Consider the following 20,680-nt stretch of genomic DNA (forward strand, 5'->3'; position numbering starts at 1 on the left):
CTCATGTATGTACCGGCTCACTCTTGGTGGCCGATTGGCGGGGCTGGGTGCCTGTGGCCCGGCTGGGCTCCTTCCAGGGGTGGGATGCCCTCAGGCCTCTGGCCTCTGGGCCTGAAGCTCGGTCCTCTCTGGCACAGCTGGCTGCCGGCAGAGCCCGCAGGCACGCCACTGCAACCCCCTCTGGCCTCTGCTCCGTAGCTGCGGGCTGTGGTAGGAGGTGTAATTGTCTGCCTGTAGAGATAAAGGTGTGGGGGTGTGTCAGTTTTCCTCTGACATGATAAGATAAAGGAATTGACTGAATTTATTTTCCCAGATCCTGTTATTTCGTAAAGTGACGTTTTAGGCTACATGTTGAAAACTTAACAGGCGGTGCCTCGATAACTATTTTTGTTCTGCCGTGCAGACGAGACATAATGAAGTTCCTCTTGAAAACACTCCTTGCATCCACTACTGATGTGGTGAACAGTTCTAAGTAATGTGTTTCCCTTAGAAAATAAAGTATAGAAATAGCAACACAGGAAATAAAAAAAAAAAAGCATGGCTGCAGGAACTGTTGCATAAGAGAATAACAGGAACACTCACAGCAGGATATGACTTAACTTTGCAGTAATATAAATCTTATGAAGGAAATATATACTCAAAAGTTCATGTGTTTGCAATAGTACATGATCAAACCAAGATATAATATCTTAGTTTGATCTAAATTTAACAGGCTTAGTTTATTTCTAATGCATATCTTAAAGGCTAAGATGGCTGTGTGGGATGACCAACAAGTGTTTTGTGCTTTAAGATCCTAGAAATCTAAAATCTACATTCAGAGAATAAAAGAAAACCTTTAGGTTGATTTCTTACTATAAAAAGTAATAATTGTGACATTTTAGTTCTTTTGTGGATAGAGCCACAGTAAAAGCTGCATCCACTGAGCTCAGACATCAAGTAGACTGTTGTTGGGTTCATTTGTGCTGGTAAGGCAAATAATAATGGAAGGAAAAGGTTTGCAGGTATATGAGAAATTCATAGCTTGAGAGGTGTGTGTGTGTGTGTGTGTGTGTGTGTGTGTGTGTGTGTGTGTGTGTGTGTGTGTGTGTGTGCGTGTGAGAGAGAGAGAGAGAGAGAGAGAGATTTGTTTTTATGTTTTAAAATTTCTCATGAATTATTATGGAAGCTTGTCTTTGTAATCTTGTGCTTACTATCATTAATCATCATGTCTCAATTTAATGCCATAATTTCTTCATGCTTCTGAGCACATAATAGCTGTGTGCAGCTGTCATAGATATCATAGATAACATACTCGGAAGCAAGCAGGAAACAGTGACAGGAACATTTTATTTTGTGACTGCAGAGTCATCAAAGGTCAAATTATACTTTTCTGAGAGACAAATTTGATGTCGGTGCATACCAGACCCACGAGATCTTGGTTTAAAGGCGCCTTCATACTGTGCAGTTTCAGCAGTTTGTTGCGATCATGTGTGGCATGATGCCACAATGTGTGACGTGGATCACTAAATTTTGGCGAGAAGTCAAGATTAATGCATAAAGGTTGTATAATGATAACACAGACTCACGTAAGTATGATAGTGATAACAGCTGCAGAACACATCATACAAATAAGGCTTCTGGTGCAGCAGCTCAACTAGATTTTATTCTTTTTTGAAATCCCAAATGTTTTTCTTTCCCACACTTTACTTATATTTGTTACATTTAAGTTTGCTTTGTTTTTGAGTTTCTTGGGTTTTTTTGCACAAATAAGGGAACCGATTGATCCGTGCTCATTTTATTCTCCAGTTAGTCAGCTGACATAAGTCACTTTAAAAATCACAATAGTGAAATTGTGTCATGTTAAATGTTAAATTTCTTTCTTTTTTTAACACAGTGTGCTTTGAACCCGACTTTGTCCAAGAAATTTAAAAGCATCCCATTTTTGAACATCACACATTTTACTTCAATCTTTAGGTGAGCAATCCAGACTCAGAGGCACCCATACAGAAAAGAAATAGTAAAAACTTATATGTGATTACTCATGAAAGTGGCCACTTTCATGAGTAAATCATATAAGGCTTACATGATTTACTCATGAAAGTGGCCACTTTCGCATTACTTTCATACATTGTTTTAGTAAGTATCCAAAACATACAAGTTTCATTATATAATTTTTCAAGGGATCTTATATCTGTTTTCACACTTATATGCTTTTCATACAAGTTTCACACAAGACAGATACAAACTTTATAAGATTTATATATATCTTTTCCATATGGGCAAAACTGTGGAGGGACTTTTCCCAGATATGGTCCCAAATTTCATAACTTTTGCACATACAGTTCTTGGGGCTGCTGTTAACTCTACTGGTAGACAAAGAAAGATTAAGAAGAATTTGTTTAACATTCAGTAGCTTCATTACTAGAGCCCCCAGATAGGTTTACAGCTGCTACATAGTACGTTATTGTGTTGTTACTAAGCTGGACTGTTCTGCCTTTTCTGTGTTCATTCATCAGCCTTTCTATTATCTCAAAACTATCTGAAACGGAAAGACAAGAGACACAGTAGCTGGTTTCTACCACTTAATGTACTTTTTCAGACATAGCAAAATACACTGAATACAAATTTGCAACATTATAAAAAAAGATTTAAAATGCAATACATCTGAATAGGCCTCCACATAATGTTTCATTGCACTTTCATTTCTGTACTAAGAGAAATTACAGGGGGAAAAAAAACATATTGTGACAACACACACACACACACACACACACAGTGAAGCACAAGATGAAAAAAATTGCACTCTCGCTGTCATGGTTTGTCTGTTTTCGTGACGTCCTGACTTTGTAAGTACATGATGGTTTGCAGTGGATTAGACAGACACAAAGATGTGAAATGTGCAAAAATTAAGAGTATTTGTATGTGTCCTGTAGGTGTGTTTCTTGTGTTTTAAATAAACACCTTAAGGCAGAAAACTGTGTTACTTGTTCATAAAGGTGAAGGCACATTTGTGTGTTGCAAATCTTCAGTATTACTTGCATTTTGCCTTTTAAAATAATAAGCACTATAAGGGTTTTGTTTTCTCATTTTGAATCTACACACTGCCTGGATCACCAATGCACCACAGCATGAGAAAAGCAATTGAAAGTAGAGCAGTCCCTAGAAGATCTCCAAGGGCTGTGAGGTAAGGTATTGAGTAACTGTCGGGGTCTTTACCCCTCCTCCACAAACAGTGAACCAAACAGTCAGCCATGCAGAGTAGAATTAACACCTAAAAAAAACAAAGAATGAGACATAAGATCACAGCAGACTAAGTTGCTCTATGCAAAGAGAAATAGCCTGTCAGTGCACATTTGACTTACCTGAATCAAAGATGCAAACAAGAAGGCGATGGTGAAGAGAGGACTTGGCAAAGTGTGGCCTCCTTTGATCAGGTGAATAACATGTAAGAAGATCAACTGACCAGGGATCACCAGGAGAAGCAGAATCTTAGCAGATCGATGGTTTGCTCCTGCCCAACAAAGGTGAACGTCAGATTGTGTTGGCAAACTGTGTTTATTATGTAAACTGTTTCAAATTTGATTTTTACCTGAACCAAAGAATGTGTGCCAAGGGTTGGAACAGCTCTGTCGACCCTCAGGCAACTGCCCCGGTGAGTATTTCAAATGCAGATGAGTTGAAATACGACTAGATTGTATGGAAACGAGATTTCCGCCAACACCTCATGAGAAAAGAAAAGGAGCATTTAAGCCAGCTTTTGTGCAAGTAAAGAATAAAGAATATGAACAAAAAAGGAGAACATTCAACTGGTGACCAACCTAATGTATGTATGCACTGTCAGGAAAAAAATAAAAATAAATATATATATATATATATTTTTTTTTTTTTTATATACATAACGTTGCACTTTTGCTGTAACAAACAAATTTCCCACCTGTGGGACTAATAAAGGTCATCTTATCTTATCTTATATTGTGTGCTGTGACAAAACAAGGGAAAGGCAATTTCCTAATGTTGTAAACCTCAACATCTGGCAATAAACCCATTCTGATTCTGATTCTGATTCTGAAACTGTGCCACAATTAGCATGAGAGTCAAAAACTTTTTTTTTTTTTAATTCATTTCAGGCACAACAAAATACATATATTGAACATAAAGTGCACAAAACAAAAAACAAAAATTACCTGAAAAGGAGTGGGACGAAGAAAACTTATTAAATCCCACCCCTATACTCACTCATCAACAAAAACAATAAGCTTCCCACAGCTACGCCCATCGTTACAACCAAACAAACCATCAACAGCCGCGGGCACATGCAAGCATCTCAACGGCAGCTCGCAAACAATAATTAGAACCATCATAACTAAATACAGAATATATAATAATTATAAATTGCGTTACCACAGGTAACAGGCAATAATAATTACATAGTGACAAACACACATACATACATACATACATATATATCTACACACACATGTAGTAGTAGTATTTATTTATTGTCATTGTCAAGAACAATGAAATTGCGTTTGGGGCTTCCATACAACCCAAAAAAAGAAGAAAATAATAAATACCCCTTAAAACCCAAGTGTACATATTTAACCCAGTGTGACTCCAATGCAATAAGACAATCCTTAGCAATAATGTTCGTAGAAATTCAGACAAAGACCTGAGAAACATGACAAAATACAACAATGCAACCCATTCAATATTATTGTACTGTGAGATATGATATCAGATATGATAGTTATCTATTTACGAAAGAGGGGGGGGTGGGGGGCAGGAGGGGGAAGAGAATAAAGATATGATGCACCAATGCAGACCAGTTCATTGCTATTAAGAAGTTGGATATGGTTATTGTCCGTGAGAGGGGGGCAGAGAGTTCAGGAGCCTCACAGCCTGTGGATACAGGCTGTTGGCCAGTCTGGATGTTCTGGCCTGTATAGACCTGTACCTTCTCCCTGAGGGCAGCAGATGGAAAAGGTGGCACGCAGGGTGATGTTGGTCCCGCAGGATACTGTGCACCCTCCTCAGACAGCGAGTGGGGAAGATATTACTGATCTCTGGCAGACTTGTTCCAATAATTCTGCCAGCTTCTTTCACCACCCGCTGGAGTGCTTGCTGATCGGCCTTGGTGCAGCTGGGGAACCACACTAGAAATCCATACGTCAGAACGCTGCTGATGGCACAGTTGTAGAAGTTCAACATCAGAGATCTGGGAATGTGTGCGCTCCGCAGTCTCCTCAGGTAGTAGAGGCGCTGTTGGGCCTTCCGTGCAACTGAGGTGATATGGTTGCCCCAGGACAGGTCCTCGGTCACAGTTACCCCCAAGAATTTAAAACTGCTCACCCTCTCCACCGCCTCACTGCCAATGAAGAGAGGCAGATGGTTGTTATGACCCCTCTTCCGGAAATCTACAATGATCTCCTTGGTCTTTTTGGTGTTTAAGACCAAGTTATTGTCGTGGCACCATGACTCTAGTTGTTGCACCTCTGTCCTATAGTTTGTCTCATCATTGTTGGATATAAGTCCGAGCACTGTAGTGTCATCTGCAAACTTAACAATGAGATTGGACGCGCAGGAGGAAATACAGTCATGGGTGAAGAGAGTGTATAGCAGAGGGCTCAGAACACACCCCTGAGGGGCACCGGTGTTGACCACAAGGGTGGAAGAGGTGTTCTTACCCACTCTGACACTCTGTCTACGGTTAGTGAGGAAGTCCACAATCCAGTTGCACAGAGAGGAGTTAAGTCCCAGTTGGTGGAGTTTGGGACAGAGTTTGTATGGCCGGATATACAAACTCCGTCCCAAACTCCACCAACTATATATATGTACATACATACGCACACTTTTTTTTTTTTTTTTTGGAATCCATACCAGCAATGGTAAGAGAACAGACATTACAGAGCACACTAAACCATCATTGAGTATACTGTGACCAGACCAACTGTTTGTAGAGGAATTTAAATCTATGAATGTTTTTGCATTGTTTCAGTTGTAAACTCAGACTATTCCAGATTTTCACACCACATACAGACACACAAAAACCTTTACGGGTTGTTCGAGTTCTGGGTAATTTGAATTCCCCGAAGCCTCTCACATTATAAACCCTTTCTCGAATTTCAAATATAATTTGTAAATTTGTAGGTAGAAGTTTATTAAAGGCTTTGTATAAGATTATAGATGTATTGTAATTAACCAGATCCTGACTTTGCCTGAAGAAAGAGTTTGTGAGTATGATCTAGATAACCAGCCTTGTGAATAATACGCAGTGCTCGTTTCTGTACTGTGACTAATGGATTAGTTGTATTTTTATATGTGTTTCTAAGAATTGTACTGTCCCAAAATCAGACTTCTGGTCATGTTTCAGAGCTACAAATACCATAAAATGTGACACAAACAAAAGGAAAAAATAGCATTTCCACCATAAGCTTCCTAAGAGAAAAACACAAAATGCTACTTTGCTGAAGGGAAAGTGGGAAGTAAAAATCCTCATTAATATTTTGACTAGTGTTTCATTGAATGAGAAATATTATGTGTGAAAAGTACCATAATTATTTACTCCACTATTTTCAGTTACTGTGTGTATTAAAATACATGTGTACAACTCAATTTGACCAAAGGACAGTTAACTTGTTAAAAAAATTCTAAAGCACTGGAATATCACATATATGGTACTAATAGATCATTTATTTTACATCACATGTATTTGTCTCACAACACAGAATGTTTTGAGAACTTTTTGAGCTTGAGTGATCTGTATCTATCTAAGACGAAGACTCTGTGTGGGTGTTGATGTTGTACTTAGACTCCACATGTAGCTTGGGAAATGGATTGTACCCATGCTGCTCAAGGTGTTTTTCATGGCAGAAGGATGGGCTGAATGGTTGCGATACACAAGGCCATGTGGCCTCATAAAAGGTTTATCAGAGCAAGAGCCACATTGGAGATACATTAGAGATAAGAAATAGGAAGAGAACAGTGAAGTATCTGCTCCATAGGTTGATTCTGTTCATCTGGACGTAGCGTTTTCAGTGGGAGAAAGATTTTGTCACTCATCCAAGTGACTTCTTCAGTCTCAGCTGACTGCAGGTTTCCCCAACCTTATAAACAGTACATTGCACCACTGAAGGAACAATGGGCTGGGAGGTCAGTTCCTTCATCATAATTATGCAAATTCTCATGACCATTGATCAACAACCACTGATCAATGGCCATGAGTACCATTCACAGAGAGTTGGGGAATGGCTGCAATCACAGCATTGTAAGATGGCGAAAGATGTACCCTTAGGCCCCCTCCTCGATTCAGAAATGGTCTTTCCCTTTTCACGTAAATGGCCTCCTGGACTCGGCGCTCAAACCTCCCTGTGCACGATGTGTACATCCTCATCATTGAAAGAGTGTCCACTGGCCTGTAGGTGTAAATAGACTGCAGAGTCCTGGCCTGACGAGGTAGCTCTTCTGTTTTGTGCCATCCGCTTCTCCAGAGGTTGTTTTATTTCTCTGATATATAAATCCTGGCAATCCTCCTGGCACTTAACAGCGCACACTATGCTCCTCTGTTTGTGTCAGCGGACCTGATCCTTGGGGTGGACCGATTTTTGGCACAGTGTGTTTTGGGTTTTAAAAGCCACAGAGACACGTATTTACTTACCTGGGTGATTGAGAATGCATCAAGATGTAAAGTATCAGATTTTCTGAACATCTGTCAGGGCAAGGAAATCACAGATTGGGCAACCTTGGTAGAAGCCGTGGAGCTGTTGATGTTGCTGGTCCGCATATTGATTTTGTTCAAGTCTGTTTGGTACAGCTTTTTGGTCCAGGAGTTCCTTTTGTTTATTTTCTCAACACATTATTAAAATTGTATTTCAGTAAATTATTTTCATGATTAAATTAGCATTTTTTTTAATTCAGTTTAGTGAATACAGGACTGTGTGGTCATAAAATGATTTCAATCTTCCATTAAGTTAAGCCCCTTATCTACAAGTAGAACACTGCACTGTGCTTCATCATAAATACTTATGAATAAGATAAAAAATAAATAAACTTCATGCCAATGGAAATACAAGTGTTTTCTAATAGTGTTCCCTAAATCTATGGAGGAGCAAACCTAACAAAACTTAAAAGAAAGAAACAAATGAATAAACAAAGAAGCAAAGAAATATGAAAAGAATCAGGGTGATTATGCATGTAAAAGTGGAAAAGCCCTTGCACAGAATTCTAAAGAACTTCACATATTTGTGGTGTCAAAGACTTGTTGCCTACAACAAGTAAGGACTATGCATATTCATGTATTCATGTTTTGAAAAGCAAATTGCTTTTAAGATAAAAGATCCCAGTTGTAGGATTGACTGTGCAAATTACAGCTAAAGGAGAGAAGTCTTCCCCAGATCGCTCTCTGATTATCAGATTCTTATCCAGGTCGTCACACTTTCAGATCTTTAATAGGCCTTAAACTGTGGCGACAAGATAAAGTCCCAGCTGTGAGTGTGGAGTCCTTTTGAAATTTAACAGTCAGAGCGTCTGTGTAGACAGTGACGTGTGTTCGCAAGATAGTTTCATCACTGGGACCCGAGTAAACTCTAAGTTTTTGCATCTTTTTTAAATGCTACAGCTCTGTTCTAGGATGCCCTCTGGACCCAGTGGAGGTGGTGAGTGACAGGAGAACGGCGGCTAAGCTGTCATCCCTGATGGACAACATCTCCCACCCCATGCAGCAGACTGTGACAGCACTGAGCAGCTCCTTCAGTGGGAGACTGCGGCACCCACGGTGTGGGACGGAGAGATTTCGCAGGTCTTTCCTCCCCACTGCTGTCAGACTCCATAATAAAGACTTTAACTGATCAAGCACACACATCCATACATATGCAATAGTACCAAGTGCAATAATCCTTTCTGTCATCGTTGTATTTTTACTCAGTTGTATATAGTATTTGTATTTGTATTCTATTTTTATCTTATTGGATATTTATTTTATTTTATTCTACTGTATATAGTATTTTATTTTATTCTATTCTGTACAGTTGTGTACTGTATTTATTCTTATTGTATTCTAATTTTTGCCTCATAACTTTTGCACTGTCCACTTCCTGCTGTGACAAAACAAATTTCCCACGTGTGGGACTAATAAAGGTTATCTTATCTTATCTTATCTTATCCACTGCGATTGGTTGATAGAGTTGTTGTGTCTTTCAATAATGACATATAAAGTATCTTAATCTTACAGGGAATGGCTGTCAGCTGGTCATGTGAGACATGGTTTACCCAACATTTTATAGATTTTGATCATTTTGTTTAAAGGTGCAAGTTGCATGCAGTTTAAACATTTGGATCCCTTTGCAGGATTTGACTTAACCAATAGCTTGAGCCAAGAGCTTTGGTTAAATTCCAGGTCACGTTGTTAATTGTCTAGACTAAACCTACAGTTGTAGTTGGAAGTTTACATACATTCATTGGGGGTCTTTCAACTCTCTTTTTCCAGGGTGGTATGATTTTACACCATACATCTGTAACGTATTTAAAAACAAGAATTAGGTGCACAGGTTTGAACTTGTCACGGCTGCCGAGGCGAGCCGTGTGGAGTTAGAAGAAGGACCCAAGATGCAGGCAGTGGATGAGATGCCGGTGAGTTTATTTACACAGTGGTGAGAAGACAAAACAGGCAAGAGGGAAGACAAAACTAAAGACCTGAACTGGGAAAGCTAAATGACAAACCTGAGATGAAACAAAAAAGGGAAGAGAGGCAGAGAGACGAGCAGGACACCGAGGAACACAGACTGACGCGGAGTTACACAGACGAACCGGCAACAGGCAGGAGAACACACAGGGCTTAAATACACACACCAGTAATCAGGGGATGAGAGACAGGAGGGCAACACAGCTGGGAGGAATCTGGGCTGACGGGACAGGGGAAACGTAAACTGATCACACTCACATACGACACGGACCTTCACAATAAAACAGGAAACTCAGATACATGGAACCAGACAAGACATTGAACTAAACAGACAGATTCACAAACAGATGGGGAGACACCATAGACAGACAGACGCAGACTCAGAGGCAGATCGAAAATAACACAGAACTTAAACAATCATCATCTAGAAAATGATAACAAACTAAAAGCGCTGGGTCACCGACCCAGGACCATGACAGAACTTATTTTGGATTTTCCCTAATCCAGCAGTCCCCAACCCCTGGGGACCACTTTATCATTTTTTATCGTTATTTTGTAATTGTTTTTATCGTTAACTTGGTTTCCCTGGGTCTTTTCCCATGTGGTATGAATACATCTCTTTTTTTGATACCGATACTGGTTTTGTTTGTATTTTTTTGTATTAGTGCGCGACACCTTAAAGGCCAGTCCGTGAAAATATGGTCGGACATAGACCGGCCTGTGGCGCAACTTTACTTTACTTATTTGCCATTGTAAAAATGTCTTTTAGTGACTCTATCAACTAATGGAAAGGGATAAAAGTGGCCTTTTAACAAGACACAAAAATAGTAACAAAAAGAACTATAAAAACTAGCAATTAAAAAAAACTACATACAAACAAAAGGAAGAAATAGCGTACAAAGAACGGGAATATATGCAAAGATTGGCTTGTTGCTATCTATCAGCAATACAGAACCACAAATGATTTTTCAACTCATATTACTGGTCATATTATTTTACAAGCAGAAATATAATACTTCTTTCACTGGAAGAGGTTTGAGTTCCAGGTAATACGGATGCATACGCAAACATCCTGGGCGAACCAGCACAAAACTGTCCTCGGAGAGTAAAAGGAACACTGCTGAAGAATATACAGCAATGCATATTAACTTATCTATCTTGGCTGACATTTTAACTTCCTCATAATAAATTTTTAGGGCCTGGCTTCAGCTCACTAAATCACCTCAAGTCGCAAATTTTGACACAAAGCTGTGGTGGTCCAGCTTTTCAGATCCAATTAATATCAAATCACTCATAAAGATCTTTTGGAAAAGAGTAGAATTCTTAGAACAGAGTTTATTAAACATTGTCATATGAACAGCAGAACAGTACATTTTGCAGCAAAAATAACACGTAGAAAGCAAGCAAAGCAAACTAAAGTGAAGCAACCTTGGGGTGTACAGCCTTAAAGCACATCTGGCAAAGACATACCAAAGGACAGACAGGAAAAAGGCAGCAGTCTGGGGTATATCGACCTTCCTCTTATATAGGATCAGCATTGGGTACCCTTTCATTCTTTGTTCTTTCTTTTCATCTTCAACTTATGATACATAACTTTCTGACCCTACCCCATTATTTCTCAAGGACCGGTCTTACAGCAGGATTATTTTTTTCACATGTTCGCTAAGAATAGAAATTATGATTATGCGAGCATTACCAAATTATGTACAAAATGTAGAATTGTCCATACATTACATCAATATGTTGTTATGATCTCAAATACAAGAACACAAATAAAGAGAACAACTCACCATTTATGACAGGGGCATAAACTATAATCCCTGCCAAGTTTGGATCTAATACAGTCTTGTCCAGAATAACTCCTCCAATACTAGAAGAAAGACAATCAAAATAATACCAGTAAGAGGTATGTGAGGGTATTCATAATATTTTTCTATTATCTTTTTCTAACATAAAGCAAACGAGTTAATGGTATCAAATGATCAAATTGTTATTATAGAAATTATCCATATGATGACTTACTGTTTGTTTGCTTTATTTAAAAATTCACACTAGAGAACACCATCAGGAAATCTGAACATGTGAAAGCAGCAGAGAGTACCTGCTGATGAGCATTGCTATAATGATGGGTTCCCAGCCTGTGTGCAGCAAGATTTCACTGGCTGGATGTTTGGATGAGGCAGCCACCCAGGCAGGAATCAGGCATAAAAACGATAGATTTACCAGATACAACACATATGGATAAAGTTCTGTCAAAAAGAAAAAAGAGATTATTTTGCCTTTTATTTTCTATCAGGATTTAGTTGAAAAAGTAAAGGCTGTGATCTTGGTGGACTTGGGTGAACTGGTGTCATTTGTTGGCCAAAAGTAAAAAATACATGACTTCTAGCACTTGCACCAAATATACAGCATTACTCTTCACTGTTTGTACATTCAAACCAGACCATGTTATGGCCCTTATCTCTCACCTATAAAGGAGTAGAACCACTGACTGAAGCATGCCAACAAGGCAAGAGTGATGAGATCTCCAAAGCTGGCTGCTATCGGTGTGGCCACATTGTCAGGGTTGATTCCTATCCGCTTGGAGCCAATGATCACTCCCACCATAACGATACCTTGAAGAAGTTAAAGACAAGCTAAAAGTGTTCAGTGTTCATTCTGCTTGAGCATTTGACCTTAAAAGATTTTCATTCAAATATTTCAGCTTTAATAGAATAAAGTAATATAGAGTCAAGAATGAATGGAAAGCAAGGGCCAGAGTTCATTCAGTTGTAACCAAAAACACATTTTAATGGGGAAAATTAGGAAAAAATTTTATCATTTTGTAGTATTCAGGTCACTGCTAGAACACTACGCCCAATAAATAATAGTAGTAATTGAATTATTTTAGACATTAGACATCAGTAGCTGTGAATATGTACTGTGTGCATTGTAGCTACAGAGCAATAAAGATGATATGAAATGATGTCTGTGAAGGTCCTCAGTAATCCACGTCATCATAGTCTACGGAGCTAAAAAAAACCGTGACATCTCATCCGAGAAGCTTCTTTAGTTCTAAGAGCAATTGGTGGAGAGTCCTACATTTTTAAGCCCTATTGGGAATGTTAATAAGAGGGTCGTGGACCCCCTATTGATCCCCTGCCTAATCACACGAGCCAAGGTGTGAAAATGGGAGTGGGTCACAATCAGACAAGTTTTATGTGTGAACCCATTGTGAGATCTAGCCCCACCCTATCATGTGATTTACTGAGGTCGAATAGCCCAAGACGTGAGTGGGTGTTAAGGCATCTTTGAACAGACGTAGGGTTTTCAGTGGCAGAAAGATTTCGTCACTCATCCAAGTGACTTCTTCAGTTTCAGCTGACTGCAGGTTTCCCCAACCTTATAAACAGTACATTTGCATAATGACTGAAACCAGCCCACTGAAGGAACAATGGGCTGGGAGGTCGGTTCCTTCATCATAATTATGCAAATTCTCATGACCATTGATCAACAACCACTGATCAATGGCCATGAGTACCATTCACAGAGAGTTGGGGAATGGCTGCAATCACAGCATTGTAAGATGGCGAAAGATGTACCCTTAGGCCCCCTCCTCGATTCAGAGATGGTCTTTACCTTTTCACGTAAATGGCCTCCTGGACTCGGCGCTCAAACCTCCCTGTCCAGGATGTTACATCCTCATCATTGAAAGAGTGTCCACTGGCCTGTAGGTGTAATAGACCCATTTCTGTAATATACTTACATATCTATATTATTGCTAATATATATTGTAATATATCTATATCACTAAAGCACTTCTGGATGGATGCAAACTGCATTTCGTTGCCCTGTACCTGTGCATGTGCAATGACAATAAAGTTGAATTCTATTCTATTCTATTCTAAATAGACTGCAGAGTCCTGGCCTGACGAGGTAGCTCTTCCGTGTTGTGCCATCCGCTTCTCCAGAGGTTGTTTTGTTTCCCTTATGTATAAATCCTGGCAATCCTCCTGAACATAACATATGTTAACATATGTTAACTTAAGATAGGTTAACATATGTTGTAACTTATGTTACTCTCACTGAAAACGCTACGTCCAGATGAACAGAATCAACCTTTGGAGACCTATTCTTGTTTTCACCCCTTGGCTCGTGTGATTAGGCAGAGGATCAATAGGGGGTCCACGGCCCTATTAGGGATACTCCCAATGCGTCTTAAAAATCTTGGGCTCTACACCAATTGCTCTTAGAACTGCAGAAGCTTCTGGGATAAGCGGTGAAACATCTTCAAGAAAGTCAAGAAATCCAGATGCTTTTTTTTTTCAAGCTCTTTAGACCATGATATGAAATTATATTGTTGGGTTTATCTAAGTACAAACCCTGCTGGAACAATTAGACAACCAACTGCAGCAGCAAAACAAGACACAAGACAAAGCTCGTTGTGTGATCACTCGCGAGGGAGGCCGACTAAAGCCAAGCGCTGTTCCTTCCACTTGAACGTTGTTGACCTCGGCCAGACTACAGGTGGCACTCCTTTTATTGTGATTACATGAATATGCATAGTCCCATTAACACGTGATAGTCTCAAACAGACATGTGCGTGTAAGACTTGTAACAGTCCAACTAAGACAAAAGACTGTTGTAACTGAACCTGAACCAAACCTGTCGTGAGGACTAAAAAACTGTGGAGCAACGAGGCTGTGGAGGAGCTTCACACGTGTTTGGAGTCTACAGACTGGGACACAATGAGGGCTCCTTCTAACAGCTTGGACGAGTTTACGGACACTGTCACCTCCTATATCCACTTCTGTGAGGACAGCATTGTGCTATCACGCACTAGGGTGAGTTATAACAATGACAAACCCTGGTTTACTCCTAAACTCAAAAAGCTGTGGCTGGAAAAGAGAAAGGCGTTCAGAAGTGGAGACAGGGACTGCTACAGAGAGGCCAAGTACAGGTTCACTAAAGAAGTGGACGTTGCTAAACATCAGCACTCTGAGAAGATGCAGCAGCAGATCTCAGAGAATGACTCGGCCTCTGTGTGGAAAAGTTTTAGGAATATCACCAACTACAAGCGTAAAACCCCCCACTCCACTGCTGACTTGCTCTTGGCCAACACCCTTAACGACTTTTACTGCCGTTTTGACGAGCCATCAGGCAGCCTTCACACCTCCAACGGCCCCAACAATAGAGACACTTTGGACATTCATTCCCCGACCTCTCCCGTCTCCATAGAGATTGAAAATGTGACGTCATTCAGGGGTAAAACCGCAAAGGATTCTGGGAACGCGTGGCAAGCGGTACTAGCGCATGCAGGCTTTCAATTGAAATCAATTACACAGCGATAAAAAGAAACACAAAAAATGGCAAGAAGCTGTTGTATTATTAACTGCAATAGCCGGTCGCATGACAGCCACGGGAAGCCGACGGGTAAAGAGATCGGTTGTTATCGGATTACGTCGTTGAAGAGAAATTGTTCAAGCCATGTTTCCGAAGTAACAAAGACGCGACGGATGGCCTGGATTGCAGCCATTCGAAGACCAAATATAACGTCCCAGAACACTCCAGCTCACAGGTTAGTCTGCTCCAAGCATTCCCACAAAGGTCAGTCTTCTGTTGTAGTTAATACGTCATTTTTCTTAACATAATTGGTGATATAGGTTACAAGCAAGTCTGGCGCTGAACAGAAATTGTCGCGCTATGCTCCTTTGTTTATTGTGCTTAAATAGTGAATTGTCCTGACACAATATTGCGTTTCGCTTCTATTATTACCATGGTACATTGAGAAAAACATATACTTTTATTCACAGGATAAAACAGTTGTTTTGTGTCACTAATTGCCCGGTACGATTACAGCATACAATATTATTGTCACTGCTACATTTCTGTAATGCGTACCAGAAATTATTTCCACTACTAATTAATTACCGTTAACCTCAAAGGTCCTATTAATAAACGGTTAACGAATGTGTATTTATGAAGACAATTTGTGAGACTGGTAAACTTACCTTTGTTCGTACAATGGTCTTTCATTCTACACAATGCATTTCAAGGTCCTGCACCCATCCGTCAGTAAACTGTACCTGGGCTTGTTGCAGTGACCTGAAGTTACTAAACTTCATGAGTGTATGCACTCACTCTAAGAACCGTATAATTATAAATCTGAGCGTGGTGAAAGTTGGGCAGCGCGCGAACGTCTTTTGTCCACTCTGTTTGCTCTTAAGGGTCTGACCCTTTCACTCCTTTGATTTTTTTCCTCGTATCTTTTCTTTGACTTTTCATCAAGTCTGTCTTTGTATGGACCGGCATTGTTCTCCTTCATTTTGTACATACCTTTTTTGGGGGGCAAAGAAAAAGCAAAAAGGTATTGGAACCGGAGAATGAACGTTTTGCGGTGCTGCAAATGCTTGCGTTTGATGCATTGCTTTGATTGTTTCCCACTAGTACCTGGCATGCAATGCGCGAAAATCACGTGGTCTGTCAATCTCTATAGAGCCATCACCACCATCAAACACTTCACCTACAACACCCCCCTCCACACCCCACACCAAGGAGGATTTCACACCACCTTCTCCCACTACAACCCTTCATATTCATGAAGCAGATGTGATGAAACAGTTCAAGAGTCTGAATGCTCGAAAAGCTCCTGGCTCAGACGGTGTGTCTCCTGCCACCCTCAGACACTGTGCAAACGAGCTGGCCCCAGTGTTCTCTGGCATTTTCAACTCCTCGCTGCAGGCATGTCATGTGCCTGCCTGCTTCAAGTCCTCTACCATGATCCCTGTCCCCAAGAAACCAAGGATCACTGGACTAAATGATTACAGACCTGTAGCTCTGACATCTGTGGTCATGAAGTCATTTGAGCGCCTGGTTCTCTCCTACCTCAAGACCCTCACGGCCCCCCTCCTGGACCCCCTGCAGTTTGCATACAGAGCCAGCAGGTCTGTAGACAATGCTATCAACTACACTTCATCCTGCAGCATTTGGACTCCCCAGGAACCTACGCCAGGATCCTGTTTGTGGACTTCAGCTCCGCCTTCAACACCATCCTTCCAGACCATCTCCAAGGCAAGCTTTCCCAGATGAATGTGCCTGATCCTATCTGCGGGTGGATTACTGACTTCCTGACGGACAGGAAGCAGCATGTGAGGCTGGGAAAGAACGTCTTAATGCTCAATTCTGATTTTTTTGATCAAATCCGATTTTTTTGTCTGCTTGTTCACACTACAAATAAAATGTGACAGCAAACGCGCTCTAGTGTGAAGCGGCCCACATGTGGAAAAGAAGATGATGGTCCTTAATATAAAGACTTCGGACTTCGGAGTCAGCTGCTATAAGAAGATCATTGGTTATTTTTATAAGTGCTGTTTCAGTGCTATGGGAGGGGCGAAAACCAGACTGGAAAACATTGATTGCAAATGAAAAATCCTTCATTTGCAATCAATGACCTCATGACCCTATATAAACAGGAAGTACTGGGGCGGCCCTTCCCACACACCTGGTTTAGATATAGGACCTGAATAAATGAACAAACATGGTAAGTGTAACCAAAGCAACATAAAGAAATATAATTTACCAGACATTTGCCTGTGAACAGAAGAAAATTCAAATGACCTGATGGTTAACAGTATTTGCTTTAAAAAACATATGCATGAATGTAATGGATGTAACTACTATTATGGTTGACTGTAAAATAACAAAGAATAAATTCTCAATATCGTTAAGGGACAAGTGGTAAATGAGTTCATGCCTAACCACTTTGTCACAGAGAGGTCAAGGACAGTGTAGTAATGGCAAGTTATTATTTACCTTGCAGCAGTGAAGCCACAAATGCAGTAGAAACACTGGTTGAGCATAGGAGCATTATATGATTAAAGGGCATCTGTCCTTCTGCCATCCAGCCCAACAGAGATGCCATTAGGGAAGCCAGCAGGCCCAGCACTGTAGCTTGTAGCTTGTTAAATGAAAAGAATAGTGAGAAAATATCATTCCTGGCAGACAAAATGTCATACTGCACAGATAAGCAGATATATTGAAATTTATCCATATATTTTGTCACAGTTTTTTATTTCCTTGTCTTTTTGAATGAAAATGATGTACCTGCTTGAGTGCCAGGTTTCCAGCAATCAGCATCCACTTTTCTCTGGGAGAGTCCATTTTTCCTGCATTCACCTGACAACATCAAACATTTTATCTCCTTAAAAAATGTGCTTCTACAATTTAATTACATGACAAACCCATTTAGCTGATGGAGATACTATCCATCTATCTTCTCTCATTTATCCAATTCAGTGTTGCAGGAGGTCTGAAACCTATCCCATCTATCACAGGACAAAGGGTAGGGGACAGCATGGACAAACTTGTATACACTGAACATATATACTATATAATCATATATACTGACATACACTATATGCCTACACTAGCGTTTTTATATATTGGACTCACCATGTGTCAAGAGATGTATTCTAAATACACTTCTTCAGCTGAGAGTCAGAGAGTGGAGACACACAGTTTTACTTGCAGCACGAGAGTGAGGGCTCCGGGACTCGCACTCTGCCACTGCCCTGGTCTTTATTTATATACAACAGTAGGTGCGTTCGTTTATTGCATTGGAATGTGGATGTGTATATGTGTGTGTGTGCGTGTGCCAGGAGAGGCTCCTCTACCTGGTACAAAGTGAAACTGCTTGTTAAGCTCTTATCTAGAAGGTACTGTTCCTTCCCTGCATGATAACGGGTCACAGTGAATTAAAACAACAGTCTGAGTCATAAAGAGGTCATCATGCAGTATTCTATCATATGCAAACTTATATTATTAAAAGATTATACTGACTACTAAGTACAATTTTCTATTGACACCATGTTAAGCATTTAACAGCATAATTAAGATTAATTTGTAACTTGTGATTGTGTTATGACCTGTGGTGACATGCCAAGACAAAGGGTTAATCGAAGTTGGCCCTGCTGAAGATGCACCTCTGACAGCCTACACTGTCCAAAGTTGTCAAAAACCTGTCATGAATAAAATTTATAGCTTACTTTTGGCAGCAAAACTGACAAAACTGTCAGGCAGATTAATCGTTTCTACTGCGAAGCCGTCCTTGCACCTGTTGTTTCTGAATTTCTCACTCACTTTGGCCATAAAAGGACTGATTAAAATGATGGATGAAAAGGTCTGGGAAGGGGTGCCAGGAAGTTATATAAGACAAGTGCTGAAGATCAAAAAGAGAACAAAAATGAGTAAAATCAACATATTAACTGGAGTTAATATGTTAAAGTATCGATGTTTGTAAAATTGGGAAAATACCTATCGTTTTAATTTAAAACTAAATAAGTAAAAAGACAAGAAATGGAAAGTTACCCAGCACCAGGATGATGGTTTGTGGACTCCTATAAAAAAGTCAGGTAAGCTTTTTCCATCAGTTACCTTGTATGTCTCTGCTGTTTGTGCTTAAAGGCTCTACACCCCATGGGTTTGCTTTGCTGCTTTGCTATGTGTTGTGATGTACTGTTCTGCTGTTCATATGACTGTGTTTAATAAACTCCGTTTAAAGTACTGTGCTCTTTTCCAGAGGATCTTTTGAGGCAAATTTGATTTTAATAGACTCTAACAAAACGGGATTTCCTCGTCATTAGCTGGATAACAGTTATCATGTTATCATACGATCCGACAAGATCACCAGTCTATTGCAGCGCTAATTCAGAAACAGACAATCATACGTGCACACATTCTCACTCTCAACTATGACCAGTTAACAATGACCAGTTAATTTGATTCTATACATATATTTGGGGTGGAAGCAAGAGTTACCCGGAGAGAACCTACAAAAACGTGAGGAGAGCATGCAAACTCCAGACAGTGGGGCCTCAGGTGGCCAGTGGATTCAAATCCAGGATCTTCCTGCTGTGAGGCAACAGTAAGAAGACCAGAGTTGGGTAGTAACGAGCTACAGTGGGGCAAAAAAGTATTTAGTCAGCCACCAATTGTGCAAGTTCCCCCTCCTAAAATGATGACAGAGGTCAGTAATTTGCACCAGAGGTACACTTCAACTGTGAGAGACAGAATGTGAAAAAAAAATCCATGAATCCACATGGTAGGATTTGTAAAGAATTTATTCGTAAATCAGGGTGGAAAATAAGTATTTGGTCAATAACAAAAATACAACTTGAAGGAAAAAAATGTCCATCCCGGTTTTCCCTCCAAGGCACGAGCGATAAGCAGAGTTCTGTCCTTTCCTTCTAAGATTCCTAATTATTTAAAGCAACACTCAGGTATGCCATTCAGCGTGTTAGTACGAGCTCGGGAGCAGCTTGGGAGAACAAGAAAACCGAGACTGCTTTAGGTTGTCTTCCCAATCGACTCAAAGGTTTATTAAGTATACAACAGCTTATATAGAGAAAAAAAGGTTCGTGTGTCAGCAAGTTCTCAGTTCAAACCGGTACAGACCAAATAAGGAAACGTCTTCCTGCCTTGTGAGCAAAGAAGTATCCTGTGTGTAGTTTATCAGTTCAGCTACAATTTATGATCATCCCAGCAAAATACACTCCTAGACATAGAATACAGAGTTCTTTCATTAGTGAATTCTGAAACAAACCACCTGGCCTTTAACGAGCCTTTTTCTAAGAGATAAAGAAGGGAGGATGGGAGTAAGGAAGTGGTCTCGTCTCTGTGGTATTTTCGACCTTGGGGTACCAGCCTGTGATTCTTACACATCAATTCTTGGGTCAGAGAGAAAGAGAAAAACAACTAGTAAATGGGCCTTATTGAGTAACTCTTTTCTGTATAAAACAATATCCTGTAAATGCTACCGTGGTATCAAAATATCACAACACAACTCAATACTTTGTAACATAACCTTTGTTGGCAATAACAGAGGTCAAACGTTTACTATAGGTCTTTACCAGGTTTGCACACACAGTAGCTGGTATTTTGGCCCATTCCTCCATGCAGATCTTCTCGAGAGCAGTGATGTTTTGGGGCTGTCGCCGAGCAACACGGACTTTCAACTCCCGCCACAGATTTTCTATGGGGTTGAGGTCT

At 40.2% G+C, this 20,680-nt stretch overlaps 1 protein-coding gene across 1 annotated transcript in view; it reads right to left on the reverse strand.

Moving 5' to 3' along the window:
* Nucleotides 1-1,317: 1,317 nt before the first annotated feature.
* The window catches only part of slc41a2a (solute carrier family 41 member 2a), a 29,072-nt gene continuing 9,709 nt past the window's right edge, over nt 1,318-20,680 (reverse strand). The window contains exons 4-11 of the mRNA XM_085281665.1: nt 17,738-17,809; nt 17,447-17,591; nt 12,124-12,270; nt 11,757-11,904; nt 11,446-11,525; nt 3,569-3,700; nt 3,342-3,490; nt 1,318-3,250 (exon numbers count right to left, since the gene is read on the reverse strand). Coding sequence (XP_085137791.1) covers nt 3,074-3,250; nt 3,342-3,490; nt 3,569-3,700; nt 11,446-11,525; nt 11,757-11,904; nt 12,124-12,270; nt 17,447-17,591; nt 17,738-17,809 — 1,050 coding nt within the window. The 3' untranslated portion in view covers nt 1,318-3,073. The remainder of the gene's footprint in view (nt 3,251-3,341; nt 3,491-3,568; nt 3,701-11,445; nt 11,526-11,756; nt 11,905-12,123; nt 12,271-17,446; nt 17,592-17,737; nt 17,810-20,680) is intronic.

This window comes from Mchenga conophoros, linkage group LG7, assembly GCF_057382185.1.
Source record: "Mchenga conophoros isolate Kocher_MC1m ecotype Shallow Benthic linkage group LG7, M_conophoros_male_GT1.1, whole genome shotgun sequence".
In the NCBI taxonomy this organism is placed as follows: domain Eukaryota; kingdom Metazoa; phylum Chordata; class Actinopteri; order Cichliformes; family Cichlidae; genus Mchenga; species Mchenga conophoros.